The sequence below is a fragment of the Spea bombifrons genome, chromosome 9 (assembly GCF_027358695.1).
Source record: "Spea bombifrons isolate aSpeBom1 chromosome 9, aSpeBom1.2.pri, whole genome shotgun sequence".
NCBI classification, from domain to species: Eukaryota; Metazoa; Chordata; class Amphibia; order Anura; family Pelobatidae; genus Spea; species Spea bombifrons.
In genome coordinates, this window is record NC_071095.1 from 29,950,880 (window position 1) to 29,970,966 (window position 20,087).

Sequence of the window (20,087 nt, forward strand, 5' to 3'; positions counted from 1 at the left end):
AGAGTTGAAAAGAGTTGTGGTTTGAACGCGCACTTCTCTTTTCATTATGAAGGACCAACGCTGGCAGGTTTCTCGAAAATGGCTGGGCCATGTATAATTTAATGTAAAAAGAGAATTAAAAAAAAATCTTAACTATACATTATACGGGGCCAGTCAAGCTCTCCCTGCAGCAGAAGCTTGCTGCAGTTGTCCCTTCTTAAGGTATAGTGATAGTCAAATCCAAACTCTCCTACCAACTACCCCTTTAGTGAATAGACCCCAGTGTGATAAGTGTCCTTTCCGAAAAAGCCTCCAAACACCATTCAATCCAATAATTGGCAATGAATTACAGACATCAAATAAAATGTATTTACCACAATAATGAATATTTTTGTTCATTGATTTTTTTTTCCCCTGAAGAAAATAATACTAAAGGGTTTAAATTGTGATTTTAAAAAAATACAGTTTTCATTATACACAGCTCAAGAAAGTCACACAACACGGATCTCTTGACACTTGTGTTATATTCTATGTACCATAGTGTATAAATAATGTGACATAACACAGGTAGATCTGAGAGACAGATAAAATCTGGATTAACAGTGAACCATCAGAAAAAAAAAACAATGCACTGGGAAAAAAAACCCAGCTATTTTTAACTGTTCTGCTGCCGTAGCCATGAAGGTCACCTTCAGAGCGGCAAGATTATGCCCTTTAATGGAATGTCCCCATTTAAACATCAGGAAAACAGCAGGGGAAGATGGATAAAGCATTAGAAACACCCTCCCGAGTCATAAAGTTCTGCGTACCGTACATTTAGTTAAATATAGACTTTTGTTATTTATACATAAAATCACTTGAATAAAACTAGAAATGATTTAGTTCCACTAAAAACCCATTTAGATATTATGCATCTGTAGTTTGCCTCCCACTTTCTTTAAATTTTCATTTGTGTACAATGTTAATTATTCCTGAAAACGCATACTTTTTTTTTTTTTTTTTTTAAATCATGTGTTAACCCTTGGCAGGCCAGACGTATAGGAAACACATTTACGTTTAAAAGTGCGTGCAAACTTTTGGTCTTTAAAGGGTTAAGGGCCAGGAGATGTGCGGGGCGGGGCGGGGGGGGGCACAGATATCTTTTGTTCTCTTGTACGTTTGCCCTCCTCTTTTTTTCCTTGTTTTAGCTATCAAATATTTAAACCAGATCAATGTGCTGTCTAAGCCTTTCTTATGGTTAATTCATCTGATCATTAGCCGGTTGGCTTAAGCATTTTTTTCTGTTTGAACAGGAATGGCAAATAAAAATAAAATAATATTAATTACAAAAGGTGTGTGTGTACATATATACATATATATATATACATACATACACATACACACACATACATACATATAAACTCAGAACTGGCACTGTTACATATTCACGCTGGTCCGTTCTGAACCCAGACAACTCCGGTAAAGTTCTCCTCGTGTAGACCTGTCGAGGCGTAATGTAAAACTGCCCGCCTCGGTCCAGCAGCCACCTGGCAAATAAAGAATTCTTCCTGGGATCAAAGAATCAGTACGTCATCCAGCTGCTTTATGCTTCCCCCCACAGCAGCCACACATCTCCCCACAGTGGTGACAAGCGCGTAGGGGCAGGTAGCAGCACATACAGGGGGCAATAAATGATAACGTGACTAGAGCCAGCCAGCGGAGGCACAAGTTTTCATCGGAGGCGTCACAAGAGCAAGGGTCGGAGAAGTCTCCTTCGGAGTCCGACATGCAGTGGTAGAGCATGCTCTCTGCACATAGCATACAGCTGACCTGGTAGATGCACCGACGGATGGGATCGGGAGCATCTTGGCACTTCCCCCTCCCATTCTCTTCATGGTTGAAACGTTCCTGACAGTATATACACCTGGAGCGCTCTCCATCTTCTTTCCGCCTCTTCTTCAGGGAGGACGTGGGTTGAGTCTTAAATACCCCAGGGACTTTCTGCTCTTTAACAGAGTCTCTGCCATTGGGTGGGGAGTAAACGTAGTTGCATTTTTTACTGTCTGTCTTGGTGGCGGGAGGACCGACCTCTGGCTCTTCTCGCTCTGGGTCATTCCTCCAGATATCTGGGTGACGGTAGTCTGCGTATCGTCGTATAATGATGTCCCGGGGATTGATACGCACAATTTCATCTTCATCCTGGAAACTGACATGTCGCATTTGCTTCAAAGGGACCTGAGCGAAGGGAAACAAACCGTTGGTGATTCACCCTTTTTTTTTTTTACTGATAACCAGCAGTTAAAGAAGACTTTTCTGGATTTAAAGTAAATCCGTCACCCTGATATGCAGTTATCCCCAGTGCAATACAAAGAACAGACGGAACAACTTAGTTTACAATTAGTAAGGAAAACTCCCGGTCCTTCTTCGCACTTTTTATTTTAAGAGGCATATGTCGAAACATATAGCAACGTTTGGGCATGTTCAAAAATATCTTTCAACATTAGCTCTTATTGAAAAGGTACTGAGATAATTGTATATTTTGATCGCGGACTTTTAAAAAATGCTATGACAGACGCGACGTTTTTGGAAATGTTGCATTTATTGTGATGTCACCGCTCAGTGGAGAGGGACAATAAAGCAAATGCGGTTTGCATCGCAGATCCCCAAAGACAACAGACAGGGCTGATCCTTACAAATATCTCGACTTTTATCCATATTGGACATTTAAATGTTTTTCCAGAGTCTGTAGGGAGAGGATATAAGAAATCTGCTCCTTTATTCTGCTACAAAACCCCACTCACCTGATTGTGCATGTAACCCCTTCTGGGGTTGAGATTCTCAAATGGAGAGGGTCTGATGGCAGAGCTGCGGTACAACTCGTCTATCGGGAGTGGATCATGTTGGAAAAAGGAGTCAATGTTTTGAGAGTTGTAATGGTCTTCTCTGCTCACCTAGATTAGGAATACAGAAGCGTTATGCCGTTATCAAAAATGTACAGTTAAAATGAACAATGAGTACGTACGCAAATAGAAAGCTATTCCTGATTAAAATGATCAATCAAAAAGTACTATATATTAAAAAAAAAGATACCGCCAAATATTGGTACTGATTCCACCATTTATGTTCCTTTTTTAATAAATAACAAAAAAAACCCAAAAAAACAAAAGGAAACATTAAATTGTTCATTTGTTCAACTCTTTATAAGTTCCTGTTCAGTGATCTGACATATTTTGTAGGGTCTACGTTGAATGCTGACCCCTTCATGGTACCACGTGTCGCAGAATGCTACAGGCCAATCACAATCCACTTTACTAAATGCTGCAAACCAGACACATTGCACTCAACACTATTGGCCAATCACAGCCCATTATCCTGAATGGTACACATTGACCAAGACAAATCGACTGACTGCAAAAAGTCAAATCAAATGCATGTCATAGACTGGGCACGGCAGATACATCAAAAACTGAGACTTCAAGCACCACTAAAAACGTACAAAAGGATCGCTTAAATCACAATAAATTTTACATAATGATTATATATGGGTAATTGCCATTGATATCACATTTAGATTTAATATAACAAAGATTCTTCACAGTGAAGACTCACAGTATAATCAAGGCAATGTTACCATGGAACCACTCTACAGTCTCACCGTGGAACAAGCTGGAGGGAAAAAAGCAAACAACAAAAAGAAAAGAAAAAAACTGAAAAGAAAATTAGATGTCAGGGAGCTCAGCAACGTATGGCGACCAACAACTGTGCCATGGTCCACTTTCTTTCAGCAACTAGAAAGTGAAATACCCTCAAACTCATGAGAAACTTCTCTGAATACTCGATACCGCTCAGATACCTATACCCTTATGGCTCATTTTCTGAACACCATTACACTACCTTTTTATGTGAGGATATATACAAAATTAATTCATAAGTAACAAAAAACAGCCTAACTAGCGGCCTAATTAACACCTAAACCAGCTCGATGTCCAGCGTTTCTCAGTCTTGGCAGGGTGTCCAGACAGAATAATATTACCACATCAACGGACCTCATATGCAAATATATCACTTTTTAAATGAGTCAATAAATTTAATTCTGATGTTGCATTGGATAAAATACAAGGTGGTTTTTAAATGGAATAGTTCTGCCCTAGCAGTCTCTTGAATTCATACAGCTCCCATGATGCACATATCTAAGGACCCTCGCTTTCTGGTGTCCCCACGGTGGTCTAATGGATAAACCGGCCAAATAGTAGTAGCTGTACCCACTTGTGTATTATGGGGTGGGATGGTCAATCTAAGCTCCTCTGAAAAGATAGAATATTCCACCTTCTTGTTACAGAAGCATTTTGCCTTTAACATGGAAAATTCCGGTAGGACCTAGGAACGTTGTGGATCTGGGTAACATCGTCCACGCCACTAGCTCATTCAATGGAAGAATTATACAGAAGCTTTGATGCAAAGATCATAAAAGTTCTCACAAGTTCTCAGTACAGAACATTCTATGAAATGTTGACTGGGTGAATAAGCCTCTTCGTTTTAATATCACCTGCTGCCTATATGCCCACCTGCTCCCTACACTCGCTCATATTCAGATATCGAGCCCAAGCTCACATACCTACAAACCCCCCTCCCCTTTTTTCTCTCTTTTTTTTTGCTCATTTCCTCCAGGATTTGCACTCCTCAAACTTGTATGCTCACTTTCACATTGGTTACTGCAGGCTATGTAAGGCTAATTGTACGTGTCTTAGGAAACCAAAGTCTGAAATAGTATAGAGCGGAGAGGAGTCTGGCATCATCTGCACCTTGCTTACTGCCAGCTTTTAATGCACTTCGGAAATCTGCTTTCTCCCAGCTGCTGGTAGAACAATTATGGTACTGTGGTTGCTATGAGATGAGCTTGATTCCTCCCCAGCCCCCTCCTGAAGCCACAGTTCTGTGCAGGGGCAGGCAAGTCTGGGGAAAGCTATAAAATGTCTCCAGCTGCAGAAATTGCAGCCAGATGAGAGAAGAGTTGGAGGGGGGAGATGGAAGGAAAGCAAAGCATTCCCTCCCCCATTCCTCTGCACACAGAACTTTCCCCTCCTGTCATCCATGAGCATCCTACAGGCAGCTGGAAAACTTCAACCGAGTGCTTCCATGGGCCAAGTAGGGAGAGCGGAGTAGACACAGCCAGGGTACATCAGATGCTTGGGGTCCCTATTGATCCACCACCAGAGGATGGTCTGATATTGGAAACACAACGCCTGCCGATAGCAATTCGTTTAGGATGCCATTAGGCTTTTTTCTTACTCCCTATAAAGTGGGCTGTGATGGGATTTACATTCCAGAACCACTGGAGCCACACAACTAGCCTATGGTCTGTGAGTCTAACCTCTGCTCAAGCAAATGATTTTTGGCTGAGTGTTGGTAGTTGTAGCATATCATGAGCCTGGTCTCACCGAATAATACAGTCAATCTGAGAATTTACCCCAATAGAACGGGACCAAAATCACTTCAGTGTGAATAATGTAAAACATCCTGTTTTTTATTATTATTTAGATACTTTATTATATATTATTATTTTTTTGTTGTTGGAGAAATGGCTCCATTCCCACACAAACGAAAATCACTGCACATACCTGGGGTCCATCCTCTGGTGCCTCTGCTTCTCCATGGGAGGATGTGGGGCAGCCTACAGTAAACAGGAAGAGATATAAAGGAAGGTTTAACTGTTAATCACCGATCCCATGTACTCTGTTTTACCAAGTATGGAAGAGCTAGTCACTTGTGACATCGCTACATATAAACATCTTAGTGCATGCACGTTCAAGAAAAGTCCAAGAAGTTTTTCTGATAGATGCTAAAACACCATGATCTCTACGTGGCTGCTTTATGTACACATGTATGATGCATGTTCCAAGAAAAGGTAGAAAAAAGACAGCCGACAGACGTTAATGTGAATTAACTAATAGTGTGTCAAAAAGCAATAGATTTATTAGCCCAATTTCCATTGAGTCTCGAGCCACCAGGCAATATGCCAAACCACTAGGTTGGTTCCTTCCTTTACGTCACTAAAGTTCTCTACTCTAGAAGAAAATACCTTGAGTGAGGTCCTCAATGGCACGGCGTATCCCTCTGTCAAATGCTCTTGCGTCTGCAGGACTCTGGAAAGTGAGGCCAAACTTCTTGTCTCCAATCTTCCAGTGGTGGAATGTAGGAGTGACTTTATTATAGATAAGTTCCTTCCTAAGTACGCATTCCAAGACCACCTGTAGAAAAACTTGTTTAATTAGACCAACATCTTTGGAACAGAACGCAACAATACAGATTGATCTACTAAATGTCACCAGTTTGCACGTGCTCTTTGTCATGTGATTCCGATATGTCTATCTACCGATAGTATTGTATTTCTGTATTAGGCCATAATGTTTTCTAGGTCTTTTTTGGAAGTTATTGCTAAAACAACTACATACCTTTTAAATGTTTCATTAAAACAGACCTTTCATATGTTTTGGAGACGGTCACGTTTTCACAGAAAAGGTCTTGGAAAAGCCTGACCCCTAGCCACCCCTCTATCTATACCTCCTTAAGTATATGTCCCTCTTTGGCCATTTAAAATGGCGGCAGATTTCAACCATTACTGGGAAAAGACCTTCCTAATAATACCAAAATCGTTATCAAAAGTCTACACAAATCGACGGATCACTTTGGACCAAACCTACAACAACCATACAGCCAACCACCATCACAAACCCAATCTAAAACATAATGTATTAAACACAAACAGGAGTGGTTTGTGGCAGTTGTGTATAATCTTATACAAAGCCTAGAATCGTCCACAAATTTCTATACTCAACAAACAATTCCCTGCACTTCCCTCGATAGCTTTCGGTACCCCTGGAATTCTGGATCACTTTAACCTGGGGCCTCATTTTGTATGATTACATTTCCTACGGAAAGCTTTTTGGAACAGGACCAGATGCAAACAGCTGGAGAATTGCGAGGAGACATTCAGCAGTTCAGGAAAGAATCGGAGAGCTCAATGCAATTCAGTCCACACTAAAAGAGATTGTGTTTCTCTACACCCTGCCTATGCGTGGACTAGATCATCGATAGGCATGTAGGACAAAGCAACCCACCAAGTACACATCAGTCCGCGCTGAAACACACAAAGTCTACGCATGAGAAGGATGAGTCTGCTCGAGTGTTTCTTGCAGCCTTGTGTATAACCATATGATTTAATATCAAAATACTATGCGGGATCGATTTATTATTATACGTAACACTATACACCAGTGTTTCCAAAGCACAGCCACCAGTCATACCGGGACCAGGTAACTGGGATGTATAACGTGTGCATGTTTGAGTGTAATCTACCACCTTCTCCGTAACGTAAAGCCTCCTTACGCTACATCTAAGCCACTGACCCTCTAGTTTTAGACCACGACCTATTGTCCTAACAGTTCTCCTCCTTTGAAACATACTTCCCTCGTCTATTCTATTGAATCTCTTATATGCAAATACAAGCCTTTATCCCTTATATTCTTTCAAAGCCCTTATATGTTAATGCAAACCTATATCCCTTATGCATTTATCTATTTAAATGCTAACAGGCTGGCAACTCCTGTAGTGAGTAAATCATGCAGAAAACCAATATTGCTTGAAAAGTTTAGAGCTTTTGGAATGCTTTATAACAAACCGGGAAGTTGTCTACTGGGTGCATTGTGAATCGCTCACGAACACTCCCTACAGGGTGATATTATGCAGGGGACCTAGCTGGGCGCTCAGGGTGCAGCTATCGTAACACATCCGAGATGTGTAGATATCTGTGAACACACCCTGAGGTTTGTGCTACGGCTTGCTGCACGTGTGGCAGAATTATCCAGCTAGGCAATTCGCAAAATCTCAATATATTACATATATAAAAGCTGTAGCCCTCCTGCAGTTACTTCACGACTAAAATCCCTATTATCCCTCATTTGCCGAGAATAGAGGCATGCCAAAACTTGAAGGAACCTGTTTTTTTTTATCTTCTATGTATAATGTTTAGCAGTTTATATGAGCGGGATTAATGCGACAAAAACAACCAACATGACAGACCCCCCCAAGTCAAAAACTTTGGGAGATGGCTTTCCTGGAGCTTTATCCAAGGAGCAACATCTTTTTGAGGTAGTCTTTCCAAACCAATGGAACCTTAAATCATAGTGAAGAACCTGCAGTCAAGGGGCCACTAAATGTTAAGTCAATGGTTGTTCCTTAACTACAGGCCCCCCCGTGATACTCCACAAAGTCACAAGAGCTGCAATGCTACAGGAGCTAGTGAGTTAAAGGCTGACTTTACTAAATGTCAGGAAGTCACCCTTTCTCCTGTAGGCATTGTGGTGGCTTTGAATGCTGTGTAACAAGATCTACATGTTATAATACCATAAATCTTCACGTATGCAGACCGTGAACAGACACGTGACAAGAGACGAACAAAACTGCATTATAAGCACCAATACATACATTTGTTTGGTATTTAAGTATCTATTAATCTGAAAGATTTGTTGCAAGACCAAACAAATGCACATAGATACAAAAGGGGAGCACAAACAACAAGTACGAAAACAGCTAAAAATGACTTGTTCAGACAGAGACAAGAAACGAGTTAATTCTTGTGGTTGTTTTGAGATGCCGGGCGGTACACATTCTAAGCCTACAGTATACATTTGCACACCGCTGTGTAGGTTTATTCTTGGGTGACAGAGATTATGTAGGACGTTGCTGTTGCTTCCTGCAGACTGGCTGGAGCCCGGAGCAGGAAGGTCGCAGTAATACACCAGGATGTGTGGAACCAACATGAGGTTTGACCTGACATGGGTTGGCCTCCCGCATAGATGCTGCAGCTGGTCCCAGGGGGAAGCCTCTTTACGTCTCTCGAAAAATCAATACTCCCGCTGCCTCTAGAGGTCAAATTCCTCTCCTTTATACTTCTGTATAACCAAGGAGGGAAAAGGCGTAAAAGACAGGAATCGGTTCTCTTTATTACCTCTCTCGATTTCCTGGGCTTTATGCCCCACTAATGACGCAAGAGTACTTTCTTTACTTCTAATTATGTCCTAGGGCATCATTCTTTTTTCTCTCTAACTCTCTCTGTCTCTCGTTTCTCCCTTCTATTCTTCTCTCTAGTGAATCATATCTCTGCCTTACACTCTATGTTTAAGCTCGTCTTGGATGAGAATGGATTTTTGTGGCTTCTAATGTATCACAGCAGTGGGAAGGAAAGTGCCGGACTGCAGCAAATTCCAACCCACGACTTCCAGCACAAGTACTAATTGTGTACACTGTGGGTCACTGACTAGGGATAAAAGGGGGTTAGAAGCAGGTGTTAAATGACAGTCTACAGTAATTACTGTATATGCTTCTACAGAAGATCTGTTACAAAATACATAATTCTGTATGCAGAAGCCTTTTTATTTTCAAGGAAAGGTCATGTTATTTCCCCCCAAACCTTCCCTTAGGCTGTAGAGGATTGGGCCTTAGCCTTGTTCCTTTTACTATGATGTAGGGCTGCAACTAACGATTATTTTAATAATCGATTAATCGGCCGATTATTTTTTCGATTAATCGATTAATCGGATAAAAAAAACAATATGCAAATTTTTCGTTTATTTAAAAGAATTTAATGAACTGGATGTTAAAAAACAACTTAAAATTTACATTAACATTCTTATTTTGTTATGATGTAATAAAAAACAATATTTTCAAAGTACAAGAACCCAAACACAATATTTATGAAACAAAATAACCCCAAACATTCTGAAAAGAGGTGGACTATTACTGTTCAAGAAACTTTGCCCCAGCACTTTGCACTTTGCACCCAGCACTTTGCACCCAGCCCTGGCACTTTGCACCCAGCACTTTGCACCCAGCACTTTGCCCCAGCCCTGGCACTTTGCATCCAGCACTTTGCACCCAGCATTCAGCACTTTGCACCAGCACTTTGCACTTTGCACCCAGCCCTGGCACTTTGCACCCAGCACTTTGCACCCAGCCCTGGCACTTTGCATCCAGCACTTTGCACCCAGCATTCAGCACTTTGCACCAGCACTTTGCACTTTGCACCCAGCCCTGGCACTTTGCACCCAGCACTTTGCACCCAGCCCTGGCACTTTGCACCCAGCACTGGCACTTTGCACCCAGCACTTTGCACTGTGCCCCTGCACCCAGTCTCTAACTCTGCCCTGCACCCAGCCCTGCCCCCACATTCTGCCCTGCCCCCACACTCACACTCTGCCCTGCACCCACTCTGCCCTGCACCCACACTCACACCCTGCCCTGCATCCCCACCCCCACTCTGCCCTGCACCCAGTCTCCCACTCTGCTCTGCACCCACACTCACACCCTGCATCCCCACCCCCACTCTGCCCTGCACCCAGTCTCCTGCCCTGCACCCCCCACCCCCACTCTGCCCTGCACCCCCACCCCCACTCTGCCCTGCACCCCCACCCCCACTCTGCCCTGCACCCACACTCACGAACCGCTCTGTGCGAATGGAGCCACTCGCACAGAGCGAACCGCTCTGTGCGAATGGAGCCACTCGCACAGAGCGAACCGCTCTGTGCGAATGGAGCCACTCGCACAGAGCGAACCGCTCTGTGCGAATGGAGCCACTCGCACAGAGCGAACCGCTCTGTGCGAATGGAGCCACTCGCACAGAGCGAACCGCTCTGTGCGAGTGGAGCCACTCGCACAGAGCGAACCGCTCTGTGCGAGTGGCTCCATTCGCACAGAGCGATTCGCTCTGTGCGAGTGGCTCTGTGCGATCCGTGCACATAGACATGAAGAATACTTACCTCCGGAACGCGTCACATCCGTCACGTAGCTAAAAGAAGGCGGAGACTGCAGAGCGTGTAGCAGAAGCGGGGAACGCTCGCGGAGGTAAGTAAAAGGAGCCAAGTGCTCCAACAACGAATTGATCACTCGATTAATCGATAACGGAAATCGTTATCGATGATTTCCGTTATCGATTATTATCGATTTTATCGATTCGTTGTTTCAGCTCTACTATGATGGCTGTTTAACAGATGACCTTACTTCTAGCCATACTTGGGGACTTCAGGGCTACCTCCAGAGCTTTCCTGGCAGTAGGTCGTAAGAGTACCTGGATGAGTTAAAGAGGCACACAAAGGTGAGCCCCAATAGACCTGTAAGAAGCCCACTTCCCTGCCCGGAGACCAAACTAGGGACATAAATGGTGTCATAGCATCTCTGTAGGCTATTTTTTCCAATAGTGTCCCCAGATGAAGAAGACATCCGGCCACTGCCACCTCTGGCAGGAACAAACTGCTTCTTAACTTGTTTAACAAATGATTGATGGGAAGTCCACCCTTCCTATTAGCTTTTGAGCCTGCTATAATAATAGATACAGTGATATAACAGCAGCATTGCACCCCCTCTACAGACATACATGATTTCTCCTATAAAAGGGATTTTTCTGGAGCCTACAGGTTACATTTTACCATCCTTAGAATTTTTTGAGATATATGCAAAACGGCCCCAACAAGACGAACAATTTTATCAGGGTCTACCATTAACGTCTACAATCACAAGAACAAATAGAATAAAAAATTCATCGACTCAAACGGCCAGGCCCATCGCCAGATGGTAATTAAAACGTTACAATAAATGTTCCCGAAAGACACGGCGCTGTGCTGTGTATTTCAGAGATGGGAAGATTCTACAATTCAGAACTTTGATCTGCAAGCCACTTATAGGCAAAGAAAGATCAAATCCCCTCTGCCAGTGCATTTCAATCCACCGTACCCAGCATCTTCTCCTCTCTGCACTTTACCCGCTCCACCTCCCCTCTGGCTGTGTGCCTAGCGCTCTCTCCCCCTACTAGCAACGAGATGCCAGGAGTGAGAGCTGATTCATGCACGACCCTGCAGCTCTCTCCCACTAACAGTCTGTCTCCTTCCCCGGGCTCATTATTCTGTGCCAGAGACACTGCTCTGTCGTCATGGAGATAAGCGCACAGCAACAAGCATGGCGACCAAGGACCGCAGATGCACGCTTTATGGATCTGAACGCAGATATGTGAAAACAGCCAGATACTGAATTGAGAATATAAAAAGGGAGAGAAGAAAAAAAAAAGAGGATGCGGGTAGACAGGACACAGTAGGATTCCTATGTTTCGCATCATATTGCTTTGTTTTTGTAGGGTTATTGTTGACTCCATGCCAACTCAGGCTCATCGTCTCAAAATGGTTTGGACTGATACATCTGATGTTGAGATAATGACAATGGACTCCTGGTACAACGAGCCACCATGTATACGAGGAACATTTGTAAAGGGTTTAAACAACCAAGGGGACTATATACCTTTAACTACTACCACTACTCCTATTACGCCTATAAAAGTCCAGAACAGCAGCAGTGTGGCAGCTCTGGGCTCAGTCTGTTTTAGTCAGCAGACCTACTCCTCTCGCAGGTGTACCCAACACAAACCCATGAGATCAGTGGGTAGTTCTCCAGCTGTAGCATACCTACAGCTCCCATTGGATCATTGAGCTGGCCAGAGGGTAGCTGAGAGACATAAGAGTTGTAGTTCCACAACCACTAGAGGGTAAATTGTTCACTACCGGGTATAGATGGTGGAAAGAATTACAAACTGATGCTGCTGCTGCAAGTAGTACATCTAAGAACTTAGCCTACCGTCCATACAGTGTGCCGCGTACACTTTCTCCCCATATGCTCATATATATATATATATATATATATATATATATATATATATTTTACATTAGTTTTTGCCAAACAAGCAAGAAACACATACTTATCTTAATGCCTTCCTTTAGGAAACAACATTTTGGGAGAATAGTAGGCACCGATTTTCATTATTGTTATTATTTTAGGGGAGTATGGGTGTGGGCTAGTATTCTCTGTGTCCAGGGACACACTGACAGCAAATCACGCAGGTCCGGGACTGGACAAGCCTTTCCAAAATGCACATTTCTGGAGAATTACTAAATGTTTCCAACAATACCTACATGTACAGCCTGCAAAATATAACATTCCGCAGACTGCTGGCAATTATCTGCATATTCCATAACACTTTTTGTTGTCTTTGTGTTAAACGGAAGACCATATCAAGGTCTTCAAAAGCTGACAGGGCCTACAAAACACGTAGCCATAGATAAAAGAAGAAGCAAGTACTGCGCGTAAAGGTAAAGGCAGGTGACACGGGGAGATATGGGTGCAAGCAAAGTGCACCCCAGGATGATAACATAGGCAAGCCCAAGGGCAATTGTAGCATGTTTGGGATGAGCCAAGCACCAATCAACTTTATTACTTAAAGGACATGAACCCAGGGCCATAAACATTGCATGCTCTTCCAATTAAGCATTTCCAGCATGAAGTTCGTTAAGCGTGAGATATTTTGTCCTGCTAAAAGTCGGCTGATGCTATTACTAGAGTAGTAGGTCTTTCTGATCAAATTGACAATGACTTTAGAATTAAGACCTTCTTTAGGTCAAAGTAATGTTTTGGGGGCCTCGAAGGGGCTCTAGTGGACTGGTTGGCTGGTTATTAGTACATATGGTAAGTGATGCGGTGAAACAAGCACAGCTGAGAGGGACAACAATTCTTGCAAGGACAGAGACCAAGCACAATGCCGCAAAGAAAACAAAATAAGTGGGGCTAAAAGCTTAAAGAAAGAAGAAAATGGGTTAAGAAGGCGTTAAATGGAAGAAGCTCTGAGGAAGCGGAAACCAAAAAGATTGATAAGTGAAAAATAAGGCCGAACAGGAAGTAGGAAGAGATACTGACAGCGAGAGAGGGCCCGCAGACCGCATAAATGAGCAGCAGGAGTGTGTTACGGAAAGCACTGCGCTCGGATCGCTTACGGTTTTGTCTCTAAGCCGTTCTCCATGGACGAGGAAATCAGCACAACCGTTATCTTCAGGGTGGAGATTTTTGTACACGGTAACACAGCTGAGACCACCTCCTCCTAGCGGTAGCCATCCACCACTCGAGTCATCCCGTGTCATCACCACAGCTCGCACGCGGGCGTAACTGTCACTGCAAGAGATAGAAACACAAATGCATGCTGGTTAGCTACACCAGTTCAGTTATGAGCTTAGAGTCACAGAGGAAGGGCCAGCTCAACCAGTTTACCAGTCGGTGGCCCATGAATTAGTCTCGGTTTCTGTTCTGTTAATGACCAGAATGTACACACGTCACTCAATTAATGCCAAAGACACTTTTAGAACAGATGTTAAAAAAGGTATACGCGAATATCTATAAGCGGTTTTAAAGATGCCAATGTTGGAACACCTATTTACCCATTGAAATAACATTTGTTGCACTATATACCATCTGTGTTTCAACATTTTCATTGTTGGTGGGACTTGAGGACTGAAGGGCTACACAGCGGAGCAGTGAGATTCTGCATTTAATAGCCTCATTTGTCTAAAATGGGTCTATCTAGCAAGATTACAGCTAACTCACAGTGATTATATTCATCTTGGGGTACTCACCAAAGATTGGTGAATTTGTAGTACCTGGACATGGTGTATTTCTCATAAGCTGTTCTCCCGAGTATAGCATCCACTAACATAAAAAAATAACTTTATGAGTTCACCACGAACCCCGCTCTCAAGAGTGAAAAAGTATGCCTCCATTTAATTTGAGCGGTCAACATATACTAGCCTTGGGGACTGATAAACACTCAAGGCTGTCCTCATGGGAATTCATAACATAAGTATGATAACGCAATTTAATCCACCAGTAATTATAAGGAGATCCTGGAACCCTGCACTAAGGGGTACTCTTACTTTACTTTTAGTAAACCTATTTTAGGTTTTTGGGTTTAGTTTTTTTACCAAGATCAAGAGAGAGGATTCTTTGAAAGTGGCAGAAAGGAATGACACAATGTAAATTCCAACTCTTTATTTGAAAAATAACTGGAATCATTTATATACCAAAAACATACACTTTTTTGTAGTTCATTCTTGGTTAGGTAAACCCACAAATCAAGTATACCATTTTTTTACAAAAATTCTCAAACAAGACTTCCAATTAGCTGCCCCCAACCAGGAACAGTAACTTAACACATGAGGAAACAATTACGAGGAGTAACCATTTAAATCCCGAGAACGGGAAGTTGCCCTACAATGCATTGGGGGGGGGTAGTGAAAATGATTAAGAACATAAAAAAGGGTTACAACTTAACAATTAAATTCACACACGTTAAAACTACCAGTACTGATGGAGGAGAGACCCTGCTATTGGAAATTTACAATCTCAAAATTAAGAGATCTCCTTCTAGTGTCATCCACATATGATGGGTTACTACTACATATACATTAAAACAAAAAGTCAACACCATTAAGTTAGATTATTTAGTGAGCCGAGCCCCAAAATGTAATTTTAAGTTTAAAGCAGCTGTGGTGGCTTTTAAATAGAACAGAGAAGCCTGGCTACTCCTTTTCATGCAGTATGACTTTAAAACACGCATTCCACCCAGAACATTTGAGAAGAGCTGGGAGGCGAGAGTGTGCATAAGCAAAGATTAAATCTGTGGGAGGGTTGCGGAAGTAAAGGGCTTTGAAGGATATAAGAAGGGTTGTGTTGTGGATCTGAAATTTAATACAGGCTGTAGAGAGATTTCATCAGGAAGGAAGCAGAGACGAATACAGGGATGGTGATATTATCCTTCTAGCAGGATCTTCAATAGACTAAAGTTAGAAGGATGTGAATCCAGCGCACAAAAGACAAGACGGGATAAGTATGTGCATTAGCATTTTAGAGATGCCAGAAAGAGATAACATTCTTATAAGAATCTTATAATTAGAATTACAACATTGGGGGAAAAAGTTACTATGTTCGGAAAGAAATAAAAGGGAGTAAATATGGTTAAAAATGGAACAGGATTGTCATCGTGTTACTGACTTCACAAACATTGAAAAATATAAAACGGCGGTGGATTGTTGGAACCATGGCTGCCAGTTGGGCATACATGTTCAGACCTCCCAAATGGCCAAGTTTTAGACTGAAGCCATTGATGACGGAAGGGATTACGAAAGAGAGGTCAGCTTACTAGTTGCACCAGGAGCAGTTCTACAATACAAGAAAATTAGTTTGCTGCTCATGGGAGCAGACCGGAATGCAAGGGAAGACCTATGGCCCAACCTTCATAGTTATGCCTCTACTGAAAATGTACTACACCCCTTATATACACCAACAATGCAATGACAACAACAAGATATACTTGGCAGAGTTGTTGCCCCTTTTATCATATTTTATGTAACAGTTTTCTTGCTCCGGGCTTAGAAAGGATAAAGCACAGAAAATGCCATTCACAGATTGAGAAGAACCCACACATTATGAATGAGGCCTGAAGTCAGGATAGAAAAACAAAGTAGGGCTGCAACTAACGATTATTTTAATAATCGATTAATCGGCCGATTATTTTTTCGATTAATCGATTAATCGGATAAAAAAAAACAATATGCAAATTTTTCGTTTATTTAAAAGAATTTAATGAACTGGATGTTAAAAAACAACTTAAAATTTACATTAACATTCTTATTTTGTTATGATGTAATAAAAAACAATATTTTCAAAGTACAAGAACCCAAACACAATATTTATGAAACAAAATAACCCCAAACATTCTGAAAAGAGGTGGACTATTACTGTTCAAGAAACTTTGCCCCAGCACTTTGCACTTTGCACCCAGCACTTTGCACCCAGCACTTTGCACCCAGCCCTGGCACTTTGCACCCAGCACTTTGCCCCAGCCCTGGCACTTTGCATCCAGCACTTTGCACCCAGCATTCAGCACTTTGCACCAGCACTTTGCACCCAGCCCTGGCACTTTGCACCCAGCACTGGCACTTTGCACCCAGCACTTTGCACTGTGCCCCTGCACCCAGTCTCTAACTCTGCCCTGCACCCAGCCCTGCCCCCACATTCTGCCCTGCCCCCACACTCACACTCTGCCCTGCACCCACTCTGCCCTGCACCCACACTCACACCCTGCCCTGCATCCCCACCCCCACTCTGCCCTGCACCCAGTCTCCCACTCTGCTCTGCACCCACACTCACACCCTGCATCCCCACCCCCACTCTGCCCTGCACCCAGTCTCCTGCCCTGCACCCCCCACCCCCACTCTGCCCTGCACCCCCACCCCCACTCTGCCCTGCACCCCCACCCCCACTCTGCCCTGCACCCCCACCCCCACTCTGCCCTGCACCCACACTCACGAACCGCTCTGTGCGAATGGAGCCACTCGCACAGAGCGAACCGCTCTGTGCGAATGGAGCCACTCGCACAGAGCGAACCGCTCTGTGCGAATGGAGCCACTCGCACAGAGCGAACCGCTCTGTGCGAATGGAGCCACTCGCACAGAGCGAACCGCTCTGTGCGAATGGAGCCACTCGCACAGAGCGAACCGCTCTGTGCGAATGGAGCCACTCGCACAGAGCGAACCGCTCTGTGCGAGTGGAGCCACTCGCACAGAGCGAACCGCTCTGTGCGAGTGGCTCCATTCGCACAGAGCGATTCGCTCTGTGCGAGTGGCTCTGTGCGATCCGTGCACATAGACATGAAGAATACTTACCTCCGGAACGCGTCACATCCGTCACGTAGCTAAAAGAAGGCGGAGACTGCAGAGCGTGTAGCAGAAGCGGGGAACGCTCGCGGAGGTAAGTAAAAGGAGCCTAGTGCTCCAACAACGAATCGATCACTCGATTAATCGATAACGGAAATCGTTATCGATGATTTCCGTTATCGATTATTATCGATTTTATCGATTCGTTGTTTCAGCTCTAAAACAAAGACAAAAAAGGTGTACACAAGAAATGAGCAAATGTGCAGAATACTGAAACTCCAATATGTAATAAAAACAATTACAAAAAAGTATATCTGTCATCCAAGCAACAAGTCAGGATTAGCACAGGAGAGACACAGTTACCCATGACAGATGTGCAGGGTCTCAACGATACCCTTTTGAAAACCAGGAACATACCAGCAAGGTAGGAACATTGCTTCTGTAGCTAAAAGCATGGAGCTGGTTCTCTTATGCGTGTCTGCCCTTCAAATGTCCAGCCTTGAACCAAATGCCCATTTCGGGCAGGCATTAGGAGGACAGAAATGGCTATAAAAATGACCTCCTTCTAGCAACCATCCTTCATGGCATCTATAACTAATTGAGCTTGAGTGCTGACTCATTGAGCACAGATGGGCCCTTGTTCAGCTTTTGCATATGGTAAGAGCTGTCAGGAACAGATTGTAAGCTCACAAGAGCAAGTCTGTCTTCTCCATCTATACAGTCTATGAACTTCAGGGTGAGAGATGGGTTCTTCAATTAAAAACTTACAGAATACATCTAGTAAGGGGCAGGGGACAACCATACTATAACAAACAGACAACCCTTTATACAAATATTTGTCCAGACCTCCATCTTAAAAGAAAATGGTAGCGAAAAACTGTATTCTGCGTTACTGCATAGCTAGATAGAGGTTTTTTTTTTTCCGCTAATGAGGGAGTTTGAGGTGTAATAGTTCTACAGAATCCGCTAGTGCTTATTTATAAAGCACTAGCAGATCCCATAGCACTATTACACTGGGGGGATAATACAATATTACAAATGATATTAAAATGAACACTATAGTGAATTAACAATAACAGGAAGACACATAAGACGTACTGGTATGGAAAGAGAATGCATGCTTACAATCTTATTAGGTTCCCCAATCATTAATCAGTCACAGGGGTTACATGGATCCTCTTTAATTATGCATATGTATAATTAAATTGTAATATTAGGGAGCGAACATGTTGCAAATAGTGAGTTCACCCCAAATATTTACCAAGTCCAGATGCTAGATTGGATGGAAACTAAGAGCAACTTTATCTCTCAGACTTTGAAAAAAAAAAGCCATTTTAAAAAATACAAAGCCCAGAAAAGCGGCTTCCATGACAATGTTTAGTTGCATTGCCATTGCTGTGTGGCATTTACATGCCAATGGCCCCCCAACTGGATAGAGTACACCACTACACATGACAACTACTTTAGCTCCCACCCAGCAACAACCCATTGATGTAACCAGTCATACACAAACATGGGGTCCCTACAACATATACATATTTAATATCAATAATATTGTTGTTATGACCCTACAAATATAATAATAATAATAATTTGTTAATTCAAGTGCATATGCATTTTTACTCATTTTTTTCATCCACTGATTTTAAACCCCCTTCCGGCAAACGATTAACCTATTTTTTCATCACCAGCACCCGCCTATCAATCAACACCAGGGATTTCTTTCATTACAGATATAGCAAAGTGAGACAGAAAGCAAGAGAGGGACAGAACCCACGAGAGAGAGAGACAGAAAGCAAGATTGAGTGAGACAAAAAGCGAGCAAGACAGAGCGATCGAGACAGAGAGCACAAGAGGGAGAGAAAGCATGAGAGAGGGAGAGAGAAGGGATAGAATGGGTCAGGCAAAGGAAAGAGAGAGAGGCAAAGAGGAGTGAGACAGTAATGTTGGGCAAAGCCAAGAAAGATGAGAAAGAGCCAGGAGTGAGCCACAAAGTGAGGAAGAGATAGCAGATTAATAAGAACTGAGAAAAGGAAGAGGAGGGAGCAAGCGAAAAATGAGACAAATTAATGGAGAAAGGGGAAGCATAACTTCTGAGTAATATGGACAAATAATGAAATCTTGTGGAAAGATGACACATATTACGGAAATAAACGGAGATAATGTGTGTATTATGAGGGAAAAGCATTAGGATGAACAAATAGATTTTTTTGTTCTGTAAGAGTTTGTCATCCCTCCCTTTCTGCATATCTTACCACGGAGAAGGATCTCCGGGACTGCACCGTCTCAATGTCTTTACACTTATTTCTGTATGCAATTCTACACCGCGTTTGGGCAGTTTGCTGTACCGCAGTTGTTGAATTGAAGTGTTTCGTGTTTTGTCTGAATCCTGGTGCAGGTAGCATGGGTTACATGTAAAAAGGTGATTTTAAGTTCATAACAACTGATAGAACGAGCCAATTCCGCCCTACGACAGTGATAAATCCACTTTTAGATCTGTGTGCCTGAGTCACTTTTGAAACATAACCCTGTGTATAAGGCTAGATTCGTTAT

At 42.9% G+C, this 20,087-nt stretch overlaps 1 protein-coding gene across 1 annotated transcript in view; it reads right to left on the reverse strand.

The window, feature by feature from the left end:
- Positions 1-933: 933 nt before the first annotated feature.
- SPRED1 (sprouty related EVH1 domain containing 1) overlaps positions 934-20,087 on the reverse strand; it is a 31,860-nt gene continuing 12,706 nt past the window's right edge. Inside the window, exons 2-6 of the mRNA XM_053475644.1 lie at positions 13,824-13,998; positions 6,038-6,206; positions 5,577-5,629; positions 2,760-2,909; positions 934-2,193 (exon numbers count right to left, since the gene is read on the reverse strand). Of these exons, the coding sequence (XP_053331619.1) occupies positions 1,549-2,193; positions 2,760-2,909; positions 5,577-5,629; positions 6,038-6,206; positions 13,824-13,998 (1,192 nt within the window). The 3' untranslated portion in view covers positions 934-1,548. The remainder of the gene's footprint in view (positions 2,194-2,759; positions 2,910-5,576; positions 5,630-6,037; positions 6,207-13,823; positions 13,999-20,087) is intronic.